We start from the raw sequence: 23,007 nt of genomic DNA, 5'->3' as shown, positions 1-23,007 counted from the left end.
ATACAAAATCAGCTGTGCCAAAATCAGTTGTTCTTTTACAATACTAGTCCCATCAGCACTGTACTGTGTGCTAAATGGGAAAAGCTGCTGAGGAGAAGGGCCCTTTAACCAGCATAGACTTTGCAAGTACTGAGGACAAGCTCTCTGGTTACACAACCTTCTGAAGGATTTACTGCCAAAGGAAGCTCTATTAGAGGCCAGGATGTCTATTTTGTAGTGTTGAATTCGGATTAGTCTATGTAGCAGATCTATAGATGTGATCCACTGAATTATCAGCAGCTTCAGCCCATGAGGTAGACACTATCCTTGTGGAAAGAGATTCTCCTTTATATATGCCATCTGAATGGTATATCTATATTTCTAGGTCTTCTAACCAGGTTTCTGTAATTATAGTAAATTGCCTTATGTCATGTTTTTAAAGGACATCGCATAAAGGTTGTCCTTCATGCAACACTACAGGACAAACATATCAACCCTCCTCAGATGCTTTGACTGTCATCCTGAAATTCACAACTCAACATAATTACCGTGGAGCTTATTCAAAGGAAAGATTTCATGTTAATGTGATTATTTTAAATAATTTGTGATCAATTATTCAGCACCCACCCTGAAACTCCCCCAGAAAAATTCTGACAACCTACTGTACAACATTTAAATGTAAAATTTTAAATATAGTCACTTTTGTCATTCTTAAGGTCGGTCAAAGGTTTGAAGACTTTAAGCAGTCAGTATCTTTCTCTTGAAAAAAATTGTCATCCTAAACTTGTGATTTGAAATGTGTAATATAATAGGATCTTTAAAAGGAATGTCTGAGTATTTCCAGAAGTATTGTCTTAAGGATGAAATGAAACCACACTTTTAAATGCATAAAATTTGTGCTAGATGTTTGAAACCAGGACATTAACTGAAACATTTTAGATTGTATACCTCTTGTGAAAAGCCACACGTTGGCACTCTTGACAGAGCATACCATTCACTTTTTAATTTGTGTAGTTTTAGGTTGGGTATTTCTGGGAAAAAGAAGCAAAAAAGCTGTCATTTTGCTGAGTGTAACAACATAATGGAACAACAAGCTGGTGTATATAAAAAGCTTGAATCTGTATACTACATGCACATGCGTACTAATGCAGGTACAAAGGTATAAAATAAAATGATGTCAATACTTTTTATCAAGTAGGACATGCTGGTATATCTTGCTTTTGAATATCAGGCAAGAACTCCAGTTCATTCCCAAGGTGTTTGCGCATCCAGGGCAAAATCTGTATGACATCAAAGTGAAAATCTCTGGGTTCAGATCCAGGAGGTGGAGGCTCACGTTGTCCAGGTCGACTGCAGGGGTTAAATATTCCAAAGTTTAGCACACCAACCTGTGAAATAAAATGAAAAAAGAATTTTGGTAGAATATAAAGCAAGAATGGCCATAAATAGTGCAAATGGTATAAAGACAACAAACTGGAAAAAAAGCATCTTGGTTTACTAAAGAGCAGATCGTTGGACACAAAGGGGTATATTTATCAAAGAGTGAAGTTAGAGATCACCACAGTCCTCTATAGTGAAATTCTGCCACTCTCCATCCATTTCTATTGGATTTTGAAAGGTGTATTTATCAAAGAATGAACTTTCACCCATTTATCATTACTCTTTTAAAAATACCATAGAAAAGAATGGAGAATTTCACTATAGGAAAAGGACTGTGGTGATCTCTATTTGAAAAATATACACCATAGTCTGTGTTTCAAAAACAGTTAAAAAATGTATTGAATTAGCCAAGGTATGTACTACTTTACATAATCAGTGGTTCTTACAAAAATATTTTTTTTACCAATTAATTTATAATGTGGGTTGCCTTTTAGCAATTTTGATCATTTTAATTCTTTTAGGGAAAGGGAATTTTGTCGTACAAATTTTCAGATCATCAAATAGACAAATGGTAATCATTGCTCAGACACAAAAAATCTGCCATAGCTCAGTGCCATTACTTGTATCTCATCAATTCTTTCTTACCTGAAAAAAGCGCCGCCTTCCCCTAAGATGAACAAACAGAGATCCACCTGATTCACCTATGGAAGATAAGAGTTGTAAGATTTCATAGTAAAAGAAAAAAAACTATTTCAAGTCAATTTTACAATAAGTTAAATAATGCAATGTTTTCTTACTGACTGCAATATGCAAAGAAATGTGCAGCATGGCACCAGTATTAGACATAATAGGGAGAAGGGAAAATACATGCAATGGCAATATATTTTGATCAATCATTTGATTGATCACTTATCTTAATTAAGTTACACAGTTACAATAAAAAATCTTACCTTTACATGACATTTTACCCTCAACACATAAATGTCGGGGTGAAACCATCAGAACTGGATCGATTTGTTCAAACTTGGGCCACTTTTGAACAGCGGCCACACAGGTTTCTCTCTACAAATGGAGACAGAGGGCTTTAATAAATTTGTCTGATTGAGATTGCAGGATTCTAGTTAGAGGTATGGTTTTTTGGGAAAAACAGCTTAATTTATACAGATAGACATTTATCTGAACCTCCAAGGTACCTAAGCCATTAAGCTGATACAAGTGCCATAGAGATGGTATGGGATAGGGTATTTAAATGATATTGTACCATGATTCTGGTAGCACAAACTTCCCCATATAATTAGTTATTCAAATGAATACCCATGTCTTGGTTTTTCTAGCCATCATTGTATTCACAAGTTTAGTGTTGGAAAATATATGGTTTTGGATGAAACTAATAGGGCATTTTGTTGTTACTTGATAGAACATTTAGAAAATACAAATAATACATAATAATTATAGGCATTGCTGTGTATGTTAGTATCTAGGTGTGGGAAGGTATGTTCTACAGATAAACTGGCACATAAATGCACAGCAGATATTTCAGTTATATTATTCAGTGACCATGCCTGGACTCGAATAGAATCCTCCGACATTCAAAGTCGGACGATTTTATTCATTGTACGAAAGATTTTATCGTACGATCGTACAATTTTCGTTCGAATATAAAAATCTTAGAAAATTGCTCTGGGAGGTCGAAGTTTTGAGAGACAGTACTTCGATTATCGAATGGTCGAATAGTTGAACGATTTAAATTCGTACGAGTAAATTCAAAGTCGTAGTATCCGATTTGATGGTCGAAGTATCCAAAAAATTACTTCGAAATTCGAACTTTTTGTACTTTGAAAATTCACTTAGTAAATCTGTATCTGTATAAAGTATTTTTTTTTGGGTTTCTTGATAATAATTGGCCAATCAATTCATGTTTGCAGGGAAAGCATTTTCATAATGGTATGACCAAGTACCCAAAGTTACAGAATAGAATAGGAAAAATCACTCACATCCTTGTTGGTTTTTATAAAAACTCTGTGTTCGATCAGCTCATTTTGTTTATTCTTAGATAGATATCCTGCAGGGATTTCATTGACTCCCATCAGTTGCTCTCCTGAGTAAAGGAGTGGGTGAGAGTGAAAAAAAGGAAGGAGGCAGAGCTACAGGAAGCAGATGTGTACTAGTTGTACATTAGTTAATGTGGAAGAATTTAAATGGACAGCACTTTCACAACTTTTAAAATAGTTCTCCCAGATTCATTACTTGATTTCGATTTTCTATTTTTTTACCTTTTACCAAAAGTATTCTTTTCCCATTCTCTCGTTTACCAGTAGCATTGTTGCAGGCCAGGATCCTGAATATGTAAATGCTTTGTGGTATACTATTATCACTATTATTACTATACAGTACTTTGCACAAGTACTTATTAGGCATACCAGGGGACTGGCAAGTCTTCTTGCCTTTTAAACTTGTCCCAGGTTGCCTATGCACATGTGCACCAAGGCATTTGAGAGCAATGACAACATCCCGTGTCTTGGTGCTGCAACTAAACTGCCAGGCATCATTTCCTAGTTTTCAAATGTAAACACTTTAACTCATTGCACTAACTGCATTGCTTACTTGTCCAAGCTGGCTTCTGTATTTCAGATGCTGCCCATGCCTTGTATTAGTGATTTTGTAAAGTTTTGACCTTGCCTGTTCCTTGACCACAAGAATTGGCACCTATTCTAAGCTCTTGCCTGACCCTGAGTATGCTACAGCCTTATTCTTGTCTGTACCCTGTTGCCTTGTTCTCACTCCAAAGTGTGTAGGTTCACTGTCTGTTTCAGCAATAGAAAGTTCCTGGCTCCCTAAAGGGTGTTGGTGAAGAATGGAGCTGACAGAGGTCTCCCTGTATCATGAAGGAGTGGGTTTAGCCAAGCTGTTGCCAAACAACCGATCATTCTAGTAGGGATGCATCAAATCCACTATTTGGGATTTGGACGAATCCCCGAATCCTTGGCAAAAAATTAGGCAAAAAGCTCCTTGGCAATTATAATTTTGGTTTGGCATAAAAAAAAGAGCTATGGGAATTGCTTTTGACTACAAACTGATCATAGAGGAATAACGGTACATGTTAATATATAAAAAGGTAGTAAAATATATCCCGCCCCCAAACCCCAGAATTAAATATCAGAATCAATATAAACAAGAGAACAGCAGTAGCCATGGAGACATATGTACAGATATTTACTGTGATCTTTGCAGGTTGATCCTTTCAATTTTTTCATGGCTCTGTTGGCTGGCTCAGTACATGGGATACAAATTGGTCTAATAAGAAAACAATTTAACAAGTTAATGGTACACCAAGGCAAGGCTGGGAGTGAGAAGTACACCTAATGCATAGAGTTACCTGGCCTCCTTTGAGAATTTCACATTCTGTTTTAGTTGAACCAAAGCCACATCATAATCATAATCTTCATTGACGTTCTTCGATTTCTTTCTACTAATATTGTAACAATTATGGATCTCAATTCTTTGAGCCTTGTAGTTTTGCCCCCCTAGAAGATAAATCACAATATATTGTATTAATAATTTTTCTACCTGCTTTACAGCGTTTATGATTTAGCAATATTGACGTTATACATCTTTTCTCTGGAGCCGCGATTTTGAGATGGTTTGTGTGCTCCTTCAGAGGTGAGGGGCAGGAAAAAATGCAGCTCTAACTGTATAAGGAAGAAATGTGAGAGCATAAGACAGAGGTCAGAGCACAGTGAATCATATGAGCTGGGGATGGCCCTTAATACTTAAAATGTCAGTTTTCTATTTAGGATTATCCAATAGCACCTACTACTATAAATGTATATATTTATGAAAATTATTTATTTAGATGAAGCAGTATTACATATGGGCTGTATTATGCAATATATTTTTATAAAGACCTGCATGATTTAGAGGTATAGTTCCTTGGACACTTGAAAATGTGGTAGAGAAAGACAATGTATAAATGTAGATTTGTATGGGGAAATTGGAGGTGGCTCAGCATTGGCATCACTTATCCACCTCTATATCTTATCCCCCATCACATTCATGATATTAGAATTATGTGTTCCCTTACCAATTTCAAAGTCATATGCATCTGATGGTTCACCTTCTTTGAAACAATGTGCAGCAGAGAGGACCCAGGATTTAGATATTAGGGACCCCAAACAAGGGCCAGACACGGACCTACGAGACTGCAGGGAAAATTGTTGATTAGTTCCTGAATGTGTAATTTTAAACTGATACTCGAGCTTACCCTTCAATTCATTTACCACTAATAAATGCAAAGCTGTCTTTTGCTTCCCTTGGGTGGGTAAAATAAAAAATACCCTATATATGTTTATATATAATGCACTCTACGCTTTTACACTTTTGACATTTCTGCACCATTTACAGAAAGCATGATATATTTCTTTAAAGGGGTGGTTCACCGTTAAGTTAACTTTTAGTATGTTATAATATGAACAATTCTAAGCAATTTTTCAATTGATCTTCATTATTAATTTTTTTATAGTTTCTTTATTATTTGCCTTCTTCTTCTGACTCTTTCCAGCTTTCAAATAGGAGTCACCGACTGACCATCTAAAAAACAAATGCTCTGCGAGGCTACACATTCATTGTTACTGCTACTTTATATTACTCGTCTTTCTATTCAGGCCTCTCCTATTCATATTCCAGTCACTTATTCAAATCAATACATGGTTGCTATGGTAATTTGAACAATAGCAACCAGATTGCTGAAACTGCAAACTGGAGAGCTGAATATAAAGCTAAATAACTTAAAAACCACAAATAAAAAAAAAAATCAAAAGCAATTGCAAATTGTCTCAGAATATCACTCTCTACATTATACTAAAAGTTAATTTAAAGGTGAACAGCCCCTTTAAATTGCATGCATTTTGCTTTTGAAGACTCTTTGGACAGGTTAACAATGTACTTTTAACGATCGGATCAGAATGGAGGCAATATGGGCGGTTGGACCGCAGGACAGCATCAACGAACAGATGCAGCCGCGATCCGACGGATTTACCGTACCCTGCCCTATCGACATCTGGCCAGAGGACATTGGTCTTTCCACAACATATAAAAAGTTCCTACCACAAGAGGCAAATAAGCAAATATAAGACAATAATATTAGATCTTATGCTGAAGAGAAAACATTGCTCAGTCAGAAGTAATTTCTATTTTTGAGGTTACTCGACCTGGAAAAAACATGACTATGGTCTTCCTGCTGCTTTAAATACCTACTTTTACCAAGACATTCCATGGGAAACGAAAGCTGCTCTCTGATTCTTGAGATTCATCATTAAGTCCACACATTTCACCATAGTGCTTAATATCTATAAAGGGAACACAGTATAACCATTCATTTGCATCTTCATTTGCAACTTCACCATGTACAATTCATAAATACATTCATATCTGCTGTGAGTTAGAAGGTAATCACGAAGCTGTTGACTACATGTGCTCTATATGACGAATGCTTCCCATGGGGAATGTAGAAACTGGAAATGTAAGCTCTATGGCGATGGTATTTCGGTAGTTACATGTCAGCACCATATATTCTACAATCTGCAACAGGAAAGGAGGATCCTCAAATCAGCTGAACTAGAAAAATGAATTAAAATGAGAAGAGTGTGAGAGAGGAGTATAGAACTCAGAAGAGGTAAGGTGCATACCAACTATCTTCTGAAACACTGTCTTCATTTCATTTGCACTTTCCATTCGAAACACATGGGTCTCACCATCCTTCTTTGATGCCATTTCACTTAAGTCTGCCATGTCTACCTCTGGACCAATTCCAAATGTGTAAACATCTTGAAAAAAAACAAACAAAGGGACAGAATTAAATAATGTAACAAGTGTGAGAGTTCATCAAAAAGAGAAGATATAAACAGATATAAAAAAATTATATACTGATGTGGGGAAACCGAATGGTAAAACCATAGAGGAAAATAAGATGGCTAAAGTAAATACATGAAGCAAATAGGAGAGTTTTTATTATTGGAGAGGATGAGTGAGCATGATAAGATGAAGAAAACATGGTTAAGAAACTAATGGAGCACTATGTTTGTCTTATCTATGGGATGCTAATGTTGCTGCTGTATTCTTCTGAATATACAGTATTCCTATGCAGTAAAAAGTCTGGTCCACTCTAAACTTTTCTGGCTCAGCTTCCCAAGATCTTCTTTGTAAATTACACTCTTGTCACTGATGTCAAAATATGAGAATTTAAGTCTTTTGTTTATGAAACAAGTACAACACACAGAGGCAGAGATTGAGATTGAGTCAAGCTCGATAAAGAATTCACAGCAATTTTTTCCTGTGTAGCAGAAATTTTAACACATTGATATTCCTTATGTTCTGTTGCTTTGAGCATCTGAATACCACTCTGCTCTATGGTCTGTTAGAGAGCACAGCATCAGTGCTGAGCTCTAACACTCCTCTGAATTGTGAATCAGCAGTGTAATTAATATCACGGATCCTAAAACTTTGTATACTTGCTGGAATGAATTGTTTCAGAGTGTAAAGTAACTGAAATGGCAGATACTTTTATTAATCATCATTACCACTTCAAAATGTATATATTGGAGCATGATAAATCTTCCCAATAGACACACTACAATTAAATGGGGTTTGCTTCCTTACCCAAATAATCTTCTCTTTTATGTTTAATATCTAGGAAATCTTCAATACGTTTTATTGTGTGTGCAGGACGACCACCTAAATTTGCTTTCCCTATGGATGAGAGAATAGAAAAAATTAACAAATTACCATCATCAAAATAAACAGATTTTAGTTGTGCATCAAGCCAGGTATAATACATAGACATTTAAAACTAGGTTTGATAGAAGTAAGGCTAAATAACCTGGAGATGCTACCGTAATCTTGAAAATGTTTCACCTTCTTATTCAATGCCTTTTTAAAAGATTGTTTAATAATCCCAATTGGTTTAGATTAACCACTATGAGATGCAAATATATGGATGTTATAGAGATCATATATTATGCTAGTGACTTTCTCTTTTGCTAGCGAATTGTCCTCTATACCTGTTAGTAAATTGTCCCTGAGGATGGGATTTCTGACTAATTTTGCTAGGGACGGCCACTTCTGCCCATTTGTCTCCAAAATCATTTCTGAACAGTGTGCAGAGCAGGAATATACCCATAAAACTATGGCTCTTAAATATATTCAAGGGTGAAATTTAGGGATGCACCGAATCTACTATTTTGTATCTTTGTATCTTTGTATATACCGGTATTCTGAATACTGAACCAAATCCAAATCTGCATATGCAAATTAGGGAAATGAGGGGGAAATAGAACTATGCTGGAGTAAATAAAATACATTTTGACTTCCTTGTTTGTGTGATGAAAAGTCATTTGATTTTTTTTGGAGTCTTACACTATTCAGGCAAGTACTTGGATATGGCTGAATCCAAATCCTGCTGAAAAAGGCAGAATCTTGGCCAAATCCAGGATTTGGTGCATCCCTAGTAAAATGTAAATACTTAAATCATGCATATTATATAAGAATTTTTGATTTTCAATGCTTTCTCATAATATCACTGAACAAAATTTCAGTACGTGATTTGTTATTCAGTAAAATGAGAGACCTGGTTAAGGTTTGAAATACTTCGCAACTCACTGTATATATTTGGCAATATTTACTCTAGCTGTACACACAGTGAACAAGACTAATTACAAGAATGTGAATAGTTTCCCCAGCCTCCTATATAAACATTTGCTGTTGACAGACATGAGTCTGACCCTGTTGTGTAACATGAATTTCATATTTGGTAACTAAGTCCTCCCCAAATGGAAAAGTGATTTACAAAACAAATGTATGCCTAGATGGGAATCTGAATTATTATCTGTTCAGTGTCGGACTGGCCCACCGGGATACCAGGAAGACTCCCAGTGGGCCCAGGTGTCAGTGGGCCTCTTACTTCTAACTATTTAGCCTATTTCATGGTCATTCTCTATTTCTTAATGGGGAAAAATGCTTAATAATTGAATTATAAAGTAAGTAGATATAAAAGACTAGCACGGAGAATAAAGAGGTTAAGTGAGGAGAGGAGGAATAATAGTTTGAAAAGTGGGCCCACGGTCTAAGGTTTTCTGGTGGGCCCACGGTCTAAGGTTTTCTGGTGGGCCCCTGGCATCCCAGTCAGACACTGCATACATAGATACACACATTATAACACAGACACACATGGACCCACACATACATTCTGACACAGGTGCACATATATAACACAGGCACACATGGACCCACACATCTGTTCAAACTCTTTTGTTTCCTTTCGGTTGGACGTAAATGCTGATGAGTTTACTAATGAAAGAGGATTACTTTCGGTTTTGTTGACTTCTAAAAATTAGTATAATATGTGATCCTTTACACTGACACTCTGTATGTAATTAGGACATGGCTTCTCTGAAAAACTTTATACTAGTGTTTTCTAAATACATTTGAATATAATCTACTGAAAGACTTTAATATAAAAAAACATTTTACGCTAATGGTACACACATCGAGGAAGAATACAATTTTGTATTAGTAGTTATGTAATATGTTTGAACATGAAGCTACCCAAAGTTGACACAGAATGATGCATGAGTCAAGATTTATTCAGACCTTCTTAATAACATCTTATTGCTAAAGTGAAAATCTTATTTTAAAAAATCATTACATTTATACATGCTGACAATGGCCATGTTGGCATCCTGCAAATATCACAAGGTTTAAAACTTCTTTATCTGGAAAAGATGCTGTAATTTCTTTGTCTAGTTACCTTAAAGGAGAAGAAAAGCTATGGAGGCATTTTATTGCCAATAGGTTAGCTGCAATAGTGCAATCTAGAATGCTATATTTATTCAGTAGAAAGTTTTACCATACCTGAATAAAAGCTCTAGAAGCTCTCTGTTTGTTTAGGATAGCAGCTGCAGTATTAGCTTGGTGTGACATCACTTCCTGCCCGAGTCTCTCCCTGCTCACTTATACCTCTGAGCTCAGATTACAGCAGAGAAGGTGGGGGGGGAGAGGAGCAAACTGAGCATGCTCACGCCCGGTGCAAGGAGGTTTAAGCTGAAGGCAGGAAGTCTGATACAGAAAAATGTGTACACAATAGAAGGAAAGAAATGCAGTGTTTCTTTTGACAGAGGACTCATCATAACTTTGAGGGTTTACTGGTATGTTTAGGTGGACCTTTCTGATAAGCTTACTTAGTTTTAACATTTCCTTCTCCTTTAAAGGGGTAGTTCACCTTTAAATTAACTTTAAGTATGATGCAGACAGTTATTTTTTTTATTTTTATTGTTGCTCAGTTATTTGGCTTTTTGTTTAGCCGTTTTCCAATGCAAAGCAAAGCCATATGCAAAGTTGCTTGGACTAGGACATTCTATAGCATACTAAAAGTTAACTTAAAGGTGAACTACCCCTTTAACTGCCTTTGGCATTGTATTGCTCTGTTGTTATCTTTGTTCAGTGCCAGCACTATCCATCTATTATGTGAGATGCTATAGCAGTCATTTGTGTTCTGGAATAAAAAAGAAAACTCTGAGGGGTATATTTATTAAAGAGTGAAGTTAGAAATCACCACAGCCCTCTCCATTAATTTCTATTGGATTTTTAAAAGAGTATTTATCAATCGGTGAAAGTGAAAGTTCATCCTTTGATAAATATGCCTTTCAGAATCCCATAGAAATTAATGGAGAGTGGCAGTCTTTCACTCTAGAGGACTGTGGCGACCTCTAAATTCAATCTTTGATAAATATACCCCTGAGTCTCTGAACAAGTCTTTTGGATATCTGAACATTGTTGTGAGAAATGTGGGGTTTTACCTAAGTATGTTCTATTTTGTCACTCGCCCTGTTCCTTTTTCTGGCTGGATCCACTAAATGTAGAAGCACCTTCCATTAACTGACATAACAACAGATAGCTCTTAGTCTACATGCACTGATTATATAAATTAGACAGGGTGTGGAACAACCTCATGATACCCAGCCGAAAGTTATATAAAAATAAGTTAAAAATAAGAAGGAGGAGTTACCATTTAATATTTTTAAGAAGACCCCTTTGAGAGTGTTGGAAGCAAAGGAAACATTCGCATAATCAGACAAGCAAAGGCAAGGGCAAGCAGCTGGCAAGAAAGAGGCAGTGACAAGCCAACATCATAAACCTGAAATGCAGTCCAATATCTAGTATCCAGGAACTCATTAGCATCACACACCTACAATCTGGTGCCAAAACATTATAACAGCTGCAGTGACAACATCACAAAGCAACTGTAGCAATGCAACACAATTATATCATGATCTGGTCATCCAGTTGCTATGGCGTGATTACACTTGTTGGAGGTTCCTGGATACCTCAAAGTGTGAATGGATTTTCTTCAGGAAATAAACACTGGAATCTTAGTCCTTGTGCATTCAGAAGGATAATCACAACTTGGGGCAGCCTTAATATACCAGGCAGCATCAGATATGCATTTTGAGCTTGTAAATACTTATTGGGTGATATCTTCACATCACTATGCAATTAGGTTGCCTCACAATATTCTAATTAGCAAGATAAAAGTGCTTCTGGCAGTCATATTTTGTTTGCACTATTGAAGTGCATAACGATCCTAAATTCTACTCTTCTATGTGGGTTCATGTGTCAACATACGTAGGTGTGAAATGCACCATTGCATTAACCCATAATGTTTAATTTGCATTCATTGTCTAACCTACACTAAACTGATGAAAGCTAATAGAGATTTTTAGAGACAGTGGCGCAGATTTACTAATGAGCAAAGAGCTAGCGACTTTCCCGTTCTCCATCGCAAGTTGTCTGGTGAGCAGGTGAGTCTGGTCTAGGAGAAGGCAGAAGAGGCCCAGTGCCCCCAACTGTTGCGCCCTAGGCAGCTGCCTCTTTTGCACCTGGCACGATGTGTGCGAATCGGTTGCTGGCGACAATTCGTCCTTTAGTAAATCTGCCCAATTGTCTCTACTGAGCCAACAGTTGTTCAGCTACCTCTAAATCTGTATTTTCAATTTGATGTGGTACCTGGAGGTTTGGTTTATGGGCAATGATCTTTTTGTAAAGTTCTTTATCTTAGGGTGAATTTGAAAAATGATACAGCTAGAATCCTAGCATAGCCAAATTGTAGCTAGATTTGAAAATACTATAGTTCTTACCATCTGTCAGCAGTATAATGATATGATGAATAGAATTCCACACAGATTCATTCTTGTATGTTTCTTTTTGAGATGACATCATACTGTAGATTTCTTCCAGAGCAGCTTTAGTATTTGTGCCCGTCTTGTCTTTGTGGTCTAAAATAGCGAGGGATCAATTGAAGATGCAGTAGATGTTTAGAGTCTTACAAACTTTTTGAGTAAAAATCTACACTCTGCTATAAAATATAAGTCGCTATTAGTCACTATACTATTAGCCCAAAATAAGTTAACCAATGCATTAAAATATATTGCCAACAATGGGGTATATTTATCAAAGAGTAAAGTTAGAGATCACCACAGTCCGCTAGCGTGAAATGCCGCCTCTCTGCATTCATTTCTATGGGATTTTTAAAGGCGTATTTATCAAAGGGTGAAAGTGAAAGTTCACCATTTGATAAATACGCCTTTAAAAATCCAATAGAAATTAATGGAGAGACGCGGTATTTCACTCTAGTGGACTGTGGTGATCTCTAACTTCACTCTTTGATAAATATACCCCTATAAGTGAGCCAGCAAATCATTTGATTCACTATTATACATGATCACCGACATTCTCACACTCCAACATTTGTTTTTTTTTTCCCTCACAGAATCGTTGCATAGACAGCTACAAAACTATATTGTCCAAAAGATCACATTTTGCAGATTTCTGTGCAGAACATTGTCTTATTTTACCCCCTTGGGTGTGCATGATGATTGCAGCTTGTGTGACCTACACTGTGTACAGTTGTGTGTTTTTCCCCATGAGTTTCCTGAGTTTCTGGGTATGATTATGGCTGAGTACTATCATATACTTCATTTTCCACTGTACATACATAATGCCTTTTAAATCTTCAAGTATCCATTTAAATCAACCCCAGTAATGTAGGAAAAAATAAGTCTATCTACAGATAAGAGTTGTTTAGAGTGTAACACTCACCACTGTATTTAAGATCATTTCTAATCAAAGTAAGCACATGATCATTGTTGTCTGACTCTTCATCATAAATTGGTATGACCACTTTGGGGACAGTTGCATAGGAGATTATTCCAAACTGTATGGTCATATCAAACAAGGCAAGCTAAAAAGAGTACATGAGAATATTGAAACAGTAAGATTATCTCAATTACCTCAAAATTCCATCTAGTACAGTATGAATATTGTAAAGCAATAAAAAGCTAACGTGCTTGTTTGGGAACTACAGCTCCATCCTCTCCATAATTTATTGGGTATTTTATCTGATAGGCTTAATTATTTATGACCAAATTTGCTATGTAAAAAGTGTAAAACTCATCATTGAGTTGTGCACACCATACAGCTTTGGACCTTAGGGTGGCCATACACTGCCCAACCTGTGGCTTATCTGACATATTATTCTTAATTAATAATCAAAGCAGTGCAATTAAATGACACAGAAAAACACTTTTCGATAAATGCATTATAATACATACATACATACCACATATAGGAAAAAGCTACAAGAAACAGATACTTTTGGGCAAATGAGAATCACCCCAACATTTCGGCAGAAGCCTTTGTCAAGGGGAATTCCAGTAGACAAAGACTTGTGCTATTTGTTTTCTGGTAGCTTTATTTGGAAATGAATTGTAGAATTGTTGTATATTGTTCCACCTTTCATTTTGGAAGATGATGTATTCGCCAGTACATTGTTATTATGATTATTTAAATCCTTGTTGAAGTAGACAAACTCTGCAATTGAATGTCTGCCACTATTTGCATTTACTTGCATTTTTGTCCCAGTACCAAACTGAAGGATATTGTGGCGATGACCAAATATCATTGTTGTGGTCATGTGGGCACATGGCCCAAACAATCAGATAATAATTCAGAATCTGAAGATTGGACACCAGGTAGTCTACAATACAACTGAAATCGGAAAAACAGCTCAGCCAGATCTAGGCATTTATGCTCTTCAGCTACTTCAATTTCTTGAAGCAAAAACAAACAATATATAAATTATTCATAACTCTACATGCAATAAACTGTTTAAAACGAATACTGTTCAAAGCTAAACCCTGATTGTTGTATTGAATTACTGCATTGTTGCACGTTTGTACACTATAAGTAAATCATCCTACTTTTATATTGAGCAGAGACAAAGACCAAGGGGCAGATTTACTAAAGGGCAGAGTGACTAACGCTAAAAAAAATTCGCCAGCGTGACGTCATTTTGTTACTCCGCTGATTTACTAACGGCCGATTGCGTAACTTCACTAGCGAAAGAGACTCTAGCAGTACTTAGCTCCCTTATGCCTGGCGAAGTTGCGCTATGGCGAATTGACCTAACTACGCAAATTCACTAAGATGTGGATTTTACTGAGCGTTACCTATTGCGCCAGACTTGCCTTCGCCACCTCAGACCAGGCAAAGTGCAATAGAGTAGATAGGACTTCCTCAAAAAATAGTTGAAAATTTTTCTAAGCTGGCGACTTTTCATTTCTCAGGGTGATAGACTGCAAAAGATCATAATTTTTTTCTGGAGTACCTGGCTTCCCCAATACATTTCCTAACATATGGCACATAAACTATAAACTGGGCTCATGTGTAGGGCAATATAACAACTCTATTTTATTTTATTAAGGTTTCCTGGGCTTGTGTAATGTAATGTATTTGCTGCAACATATATGCCCACTAATTTCCCGCCATATGCAAATTAGGCAACACTAGCGCAACTTTGCTTTGCTTGCCGCAGTAATGCTAGCGCAACTTCACCAGTGTTCAGCGCCCTGGACACAACTTCGGATTTTAGTGAATTAGTGTTGTCCTGGTGAATCTACGCCTGCCAGAGTGTTGCGAAGTGAGTAAAACTGTTGCTGGCAAATTTTCAGAGGTTATTAAGTTTGCCCCCAAAGCCATAGGATCAATAGACTGGAATAGGATTAAAGTACTAAATACATATATTAATACATTTATAAATATTGTGCAAGACAGACCTCATCTACAAGATATTCTGAACATGCTTTGTATATATCAAAGTTCGCTTGACCAACACTTTGAGATGCGTCAAGTAGAAAATATACATTTAGAATGCCATCTTTCGTTATCTTTATTGTTCGCCCGAAAGAAGCTGTAAGAGATAAAAGTTAGCAAATAGGCAAGTATAAACAAACCTATATTTAGAATAACATAATACTTTTTCTAGATTCAACTGTAATGGCAATCCATAAAATAGTAAACAAGGGAAAGTTGTGCTCACCACTAATTTTTAAACCCATTAGGCGGGGGTACAATGAGGCTGTGACCACAAAATACATATAGACAAATACAAGAGTCCTCTGCACTCAACCCATTATCAATATATTTAAGACAGAGACATTTTGTGCATACTGCTACTGAAAAATGCCTTACCCTTTAAACAAAACAGGGATTGTTTGTCCATATATTGCAATATATTTAAGCTGGCCAACTACGTCAAAGTCATCCCATATCTGGCCAGTCCTATGCTCAATTTTCATCTGATTCATTAAGAATTCTACTGCTTCATTATACATTATATATTATTCATTTTACAAAGGGACTAAGATTTAAATTCTTAATGAATCAGATGAAAATTGAGCGTAGGACTGGCACAAAATGTCTCTGTCTTAAATATATTGATAATGGGTTGAGTGCAGAGGACTCTTGTAGTTGACTATATGTATTTTGTGGTCACAGCCTCATTGCACCCCCGCCTAATGTGTTTAAAAATTAGTAGTGAGCACAACTTTCACTTGTTTGTTATAGTTATACAGGAGCAGTGACCAGCTCCATGTTGTAGCTCCCACCCTTCCCACCTATAGTCAGGTGATTCCACTGGTGTCTAATAAAAGGGCAGCCAAGTTTGGGAGTTTTACTTTGAAAGCAGCTAGTAATAATCCATAAAATAGTGCCAGTTTAATTCATAGTTGCGGATTAGGAAAAGATTCCTTTGAAGGCTGCATCCCACTAAGGTTTAGTAACTGAACCACAGCAGATTAAAAACTTGTTGGGCAAACAAATGGTTATGGTGGGCCATACATGGCATGGACACATTTCTGTTGTACCAATCATTTGGTTCTTCGCCTTACTGATAGGAAGAGGTAAACAGAAACCTATATCTCGGACAAAAATACCACGGATTCTAGAACTAAATGGATTTGTGTTGTAGCCTCCTTTACTGGATTTTGTGGTTATTGTGCATAACAGAGTTTGCCACTTTAGGCAGTGTCAGTCATTGTCTATTGTTTATTAAAAATTGAAGCAAATAAAGTAATTTCTTTTTTATAAAAGGGAACTGACTTAAGAGACTGAATAATATTTTTCCTCTTGACAGATCCCTAGTAAACCTTGCCTTGAGAGAAAAGCAGTTTTAGCCTCTAGTCTATAGGAAACATATTAAAAAGAAGAAAAATTGAAAGATGAATATAAAGGCATGGGATCTCTTATCCAGAATGCTGGATACTTGGGTTTTTTTCAATAAGGTTTTTTCCAGTATATGTCATTGTAGAAATTTATTGTGTGAAACAATGCAAATGGTTCTTACTGTATGGGCAATAAATATACAGTATGTATTGCAAATAGATATTACCTGGTCTTTCCATAATGTTCAGAATTCCTGAAAGCGAGGCTTTAAACTGCTCCTGCACATCTTCTGGTAGATCAAATGAGTATGCATCTGGGAGAGAAAAACAAATGAGCATGGGTCTGGGAGACAAAAAGGATGAAAAGTTATTTAGCCAAAAGCTAAAGGGAAATGGGGACTTTAACATTCATTGCAAATGTAGTGATATAAATAAGGGACTATCTTACCATTGCCAGGGTAGAGATCAGGGGCCCAAGCACTGGACATGATGCAGTACACAAATATTTATTGCCCTTATGTATCTGATATCTTTATTTAGACTGACATCCTAACCAGTGTACAGCAGTTAGGAATCCATTAACCTGCTAATATAGGGTAGTGCAGGCCAGTGCAATTTTGAACTGATACCCATACCTGGTGGCTTTTGCCTTAAGTAACTGTAAAATAGCATGAGCATAGGTGGCAACAGTATAGTGTAAAGTAAATGTGAGCTGGAAGGAAAGGCTATCTAACTATCATAATAAAGACTAAATGGATAGGCAAAATGGTACTAATTTGCTATCAAATACTATGTTTTTGTATGAAAGTAAAGAAGTGTGACAGATTATGGTAAAAAAGTCAAAAGAAAAGATGGGACAGGAAGGAGGTGTTGAGTTTTGTTAAATTAGTCAATGAAACATGTGTAGTAGTATAGAGTGAAAGAGTTTAAGGCAGAAATGAGGTGGGGAGTGGAGGATTATAAATAAAAAGAAGAGGTGAAGTGAAAGTAAGTTGGAGTCGATGAATAAATAGAAGTAGGAGATCAGTGTTCTAAAGGGATACTGTCATGGAAAATTTTTTTTTTTCAAAATGAATCAGTTAATAGTGCTGCTCCAGCAGAATTCTGCACTGAAATCCATTTCTCAAAAGAGCAAACAGATTTTTTTATATTCAATTTTGAAATCTGACATGGGGCTAGACATATTGTCAATTTCCCAGCTGCCCCAAGTCATGTGACTTGTGCTCTGATAAACTTCACTCTTTACCTCTGTACTGCAAGTTGGAGTGATATCACCCCCTCCTTCCCCCCCCCCAGCCAAACAAAAGAACAATGGGAACACATTCAGACACATTCAGTTACATTGAGAAGGAAAAACAGCAGCCTGCCAGAAAGCATTTCTCTTCTTAAGTGCAGGCACAAGTCACATGACCAGGGGCAGCTGGGAAATTGACAAAATGTCTAGCCCCATGTCAGATTTCAAAATTGAATATAAAAAAATCTGTTTGCTCTTTTGAGAAATTGATTTCAGTGCAGAATTCTGATGGAGTAGCACTATTAACTGATGAGTTTTTAAAAAAACATGTTTTCCCATGACAGGATCCCTTTAAGGAGCATACATCTGATTTCAATCTAGTGAGAATTGAGTTAGTCAGTGTTTATCATTCCAAAAGATTAGCATGTTTACAACATACATGACTTACTAACACATGAAATACTCATGCATTTCTCCCACATTCAGGAGCACAGGAAGGCTCAATCAATAAAAAGGGATCACTATTACCATATCCCTCACCTTCATAACTCACAATTGCTGACTATCTTTTAGAGAAAGTAACTAATTTTAGATAATAACTTCTCCAAGACAATATCAATTGCTCACGATTTCTTCCACATGTCAGGTGGCAAGTTTAGGCCCCATAACAGCTTGTGTCCGCCACTGCATCTGAATGATGTTCAAATTAGGGGATAGGGTAGTGGGGGCAGTAGGGGAGAAGCCTACTTGCCTCCAACCTGCCCTTCATGAATACAGTGCTGCTGAACACAGGCAACACTATATTCATAGGGGAAGTGACAGATCATGGGGATCTTAAATGGAGCGGAAAGGAGTAAGGCAGAGTATAGTACCAAAAAAAATAGCTCACTGTGCCCCTTTTTGCACTTTGAATCCTGCTTTCCAGTTAGTAAATGAACCCATATAGGTGCATGGGACTGGATATTTCAAATCAATTTCTCAATTGAATTGCTCTGATTTATTCAATATCCAAAAAAAGTTACTCTGGATATTGATATCAAATAAACAGCCTTACTGGCACATGTACCCTGAAAGCAACAGTACTCCCCTTTCTTGTCCTTGTCGGCAGGCCCCTCATTACGTAATATTTTATTTATTTATTGGTCTGATAGTATTTTGCTTATCATTATTTGAAAGGCAGGCACATATTTTGGTTTAAAAATGGCAAGAATAAGAATTTGGCATTTTGGGGGATTATTATGTGGAATAGCAGCACTCACATTGACAGTCTATTTCTCTCCCACTCCATCTCCGGCTTTCCAGACATGTCCTACTGGGTGACCCCACCAGTGACAGCCCACGGGAGCACTCATATTTAATGCTGTCGTCCATGTCATATCGCACACCAGTCTTCATAGCACCAGGAGGTATACCTGGGTTGGGACAATGACCAGCTGTTCGGAGATAGATATAATACGAATGCTTAATGTTATGTTTTTAAACAAGTTAAAGAAAAGAAAAACTGTAAGATATAATAAACAGACCTTTGTTAAAATTTTAAAGTTTTATACAGCCACCTCCCAGAACAGTACAATTCTAGTGGCTGGCAGTTTCCATTAAAATAAATGACCAGTGGCAGCCTGATAAAAAATACTTCATATTTTTTTCTGTATTAATGATTCTCTGCCTTAAACTGCTGGGAAATGAACCGGAGAACTCTATTCCATTCTAAAACCATTGCTTTTTAGATACGTTTTTAGATGGTGGTTTGGTCCTGTAGTTGCTTCCTCCTAACTGATCAGGGGTATATCCATGGCATACTCCAGTCTCTCCATAAAAAAGTGGTAATCTAATCTTGTAGGATTGTACTAACACTAAGGGGGTTATTTATTAAAATCCAAATGTTAAAATTTGCGAAAAATTAACTAGAAAACTCACATTTTTAGAGATTTATTATACCCTTAAAATCGGCCATTTCAGACCTGTCGAGGTCATGTATAAGTCAATGGGAGAGGCATCAATCTAAATTTGAACTTTTCGTGGTTTGCACTGGGTTTAGCCTGAAAATCTGACTTTTTTCTCACCTCCATCATCACAAACTGCAGTCACTCCACTCCATCTGGCGTTCCTTTTGCATGTTCTTTCCACAGACCCCCGCAGGGTGTATCCATCATTACATTTGAAAGTTATATTTGCCCCAACGAAGTAGGGCCCCCTTGGGTAAAACTCACCATTTTCAAATGCCACGGGCTGAGGGCAAAGCATTTCTGTAAGGGATTAAAATAGGATCAGGCCTACTGCTAAATTTACCACCAGTCATCTCAATATCTAATTAGATTTTCAGTGCTGCTAACTCATCCCTTTAAATACATAAAAAATCCCACAGTAAATAACTGATTATTAATCAGTTCAAATGCAAGTACATTTCACCGCTGCAGCTGCTCTTTTGGTTTGTATAGTACCATAGTATATGCACTGAATAGTAGTAGTATAGTAGTAGTAATAGTAGTACAGTAGTATATGCACTGAATCTGCCAAACACTGAATTCATATGTACCGTGCATTAGCAGGTTCCTTTGCCTAGTACTCATTCTATGTATGCTAAAACATTCAAATACACACCTGCCAGCTGAAGGCAGGGTCTATACATATAATGGTGTTGGGCATAAGCTCTATGCCTTCATGGTTTCTTCACACATTCTGCACTTGCAAACAGCTTTTAACTCTTTTATTTGCCACCTATTCACTAGCTCTAAATGATATACCAATCCAGTTCCATCTCGACCTAGAACTGATATACAAGATAATCCTAAATATATATGTCTACCTTCTTCAACAAAGTGGGGCGAAAGTCTTACTTTTGCATGATATTGAGTTGTATATCCTTCCTGTGCTGGATCGCATAACACTCCACTTTCCAGTGGCCTCACATATTCTACTATTAGCAGGCCATGGATACTGCCCTATGGGGCAAAGAAAGTGAACAATGCTGGCTTCATTATACCCATTTGTCAAGGATACATCCCCTTTGTAACCAGTCTCAGGGGGACACTCAGCACCTGCAAGAAAAACTGAAGAAAAGCAGGAATAACTTTATAGATGAGAATAGCATCAACAGAGTTAAATGTTTATATGGGGGTGCTAACCTCAAGATAAATTTTTAAAAAAAATTAAATATTATTTGCCTTTCTACTCTGTCTCTCAAAACATAAACTGAAAGTACTGTGTTCAGGTTACTGTTCATAGAATCCAGACTATTTTTACTATCAATGGCTTTAACATTATTTGTAATTGTAATTTCTGTTGAAAACATAATCTGCCTGACTGTTTATACTCTGCGTACTGCTGGTTCTGACTCCTGTAACCATGTAGCAGAAGCTACCTGATTTAATAGATTTGGAAGATGACCGACTTCTGCTCCAAGTCAGAATCCGAAAACAGTAATGAATAAACCAAATATAGCTTTCATTTCTATTCTGAGGGGCCTAGTTTCAGTCCCATTCTAGTCCTGATTTTTATTAATACAGGATCAGTGCTCAGCCCAATGGTATTGGTGTCTAAACAGTCTTTAAGTTTGGGGGGTGGGTGCTACACACACGTGGAAGATTGGGCCGCCTTTTTTATGTGCTTGCTACAAAGAACAAAGGTCTAAAAGAGGCTGTGAGGGATTGAAGAGAGTTAATTATTACCACACACTTTAGTCTGGAGGCTATTCTGTACATTTATTAAGGACAAACATTGACTGTTGCAATCTGAGATTTCTAGTGTACGTACAGTAAGCATTTTAGAAGAATGGATCAGGCAAGCATTAAACAATGTAAAGTCAGAGACTACCACATTTTCTTTAAATATAGGATGGTTTCATGAAAGTGCTGGTTATCATTTCTAATGACTTGTGTACAGGCTGAACATATATTTTCTATGTTCTTTGTCAGTAGATGGGATTAACTAATTTATAGATTAACACAGCGCACAATAAAAGTGTATATGCATAAATGGCACACTAGTTGAGTTCTGTGTCAGGTGGTCTGTGGGGAACAAGGGGCACAGATTGCCTCCCTTGCCTTTGGTGAACACTCGGAAGCAGTGTGTTATAGATCAGCATTTCTCCTAAATGTCCCAATTAAAATGCTAAATCTCAAAACATGGACCATAAATAAGTAGAGCTTTCTTGAAGGTGTACTGGGTTTCCAGCACATGGGGTTGATGTCTGGGTAAAACCTGGTGTCCCAGTTTTCTAATGCAAAGTGTTGGGAGGTATGCAGGAACATTATAGGCTGTAAAACCTTGCGAAAGAAAATCAGTAACTTAAATATTCCATTTAAAGTGAAAAATGTTTACTTATATGGGTCCAACACCTAAAACACACACATCTGGATGTGTTAAAACATTGTACTCAATGTGGCTTTGCTCAGGTTGCCTTATGTCTATTGATTATAACTGTGAATGAGGTGCTAGCCACAACAAGCCCTTTGAGCCTTTGTGTACAAAGATTTTTCTCAGATACAGTTACTCTGGAATTCTAGAAAAAGGCAGTACAAGACTACAGTGCGAGAAGAAAACATAGCAAATTACTTCTGTTTCTTTTTTAACTTGGCCCCCGGATACATTACAAATTATATAGATGGCTGCACCCTAGCATATGTACAGAAACATACCTAGTGATGAAATGAATGGCAGAAGGAAAGTGCTTAGTATAAGATGTCTTCTTCCTTCTATCGAGCCTTTGTCCATTTTGTGAGACATGTTCCACAAAACTGATCATGAAACTCAGCTTGCCTAATACTACATATGTCAATAGGGAGGAGGAGAAAGAGAGGGGGGGGACATTATTTGCACACACGAAAGTGAAAGAGAATGCAGGAATAGATGGGTAATTGGTATGGA

The 23,007-nt window shown here is 36.9% G+C and overlaps 1 protein-coding gene across 1 annotated transcript; it reads right to left on the bottom strand.

Annotated features, from left to right (window-relative positions):
- Positions 1–959: 959 nt before the first annotated feature.
- On the bottom strand, positions 960–22,857 carry c2.L (complement C2 L homeolog). The gene is given in 18 exon segments (NM_001122694.1): positions 960–1,367; positions 2,005–2,060; positions 2,310–2,421; positions 3,354–3,457; positions 4,577–4,653; positions 4,736–4,883; positions 5,441–5,558; positions 6,613–6,704; positions 7,044–7,181; positions 8,014–8,103; positions 12,546–12,683; positions 13,507–13,648; positions 15,522–15,655; positions 17,135–17,221; positions 19,401–19,574; positions 20,205–20,387; positions 20,979–21,191; positions 22,779–22,857. Coding segments are annotated over 18 exon segments (2,280 nt in total). The 5' UTR covers positions 22,855–22,857; the 3' UTR covers positions 960–1,169.
- Between the last annotated feature and the right edge of the window lie 150 nt (positions 22,858–23,007).

The sequence above is a fragment of the Xenopus laevis genome, chromosome 8L, assembly GCF_017654675.1.
Source record: "Xenopus laevis strain J_2021 chromosome 8L, Xenopus_laevis_v10.1, whole genome shotgun sequence".
Lineage (NCBI taxonomy): Eukaryota > Metazoa > Chordata > Amphibia > Anura > Pipidae > Xenopus > Xenopus laevis.
This window is presented reverse-complemented; position numbering and strand designations above follow the sequence as displayed.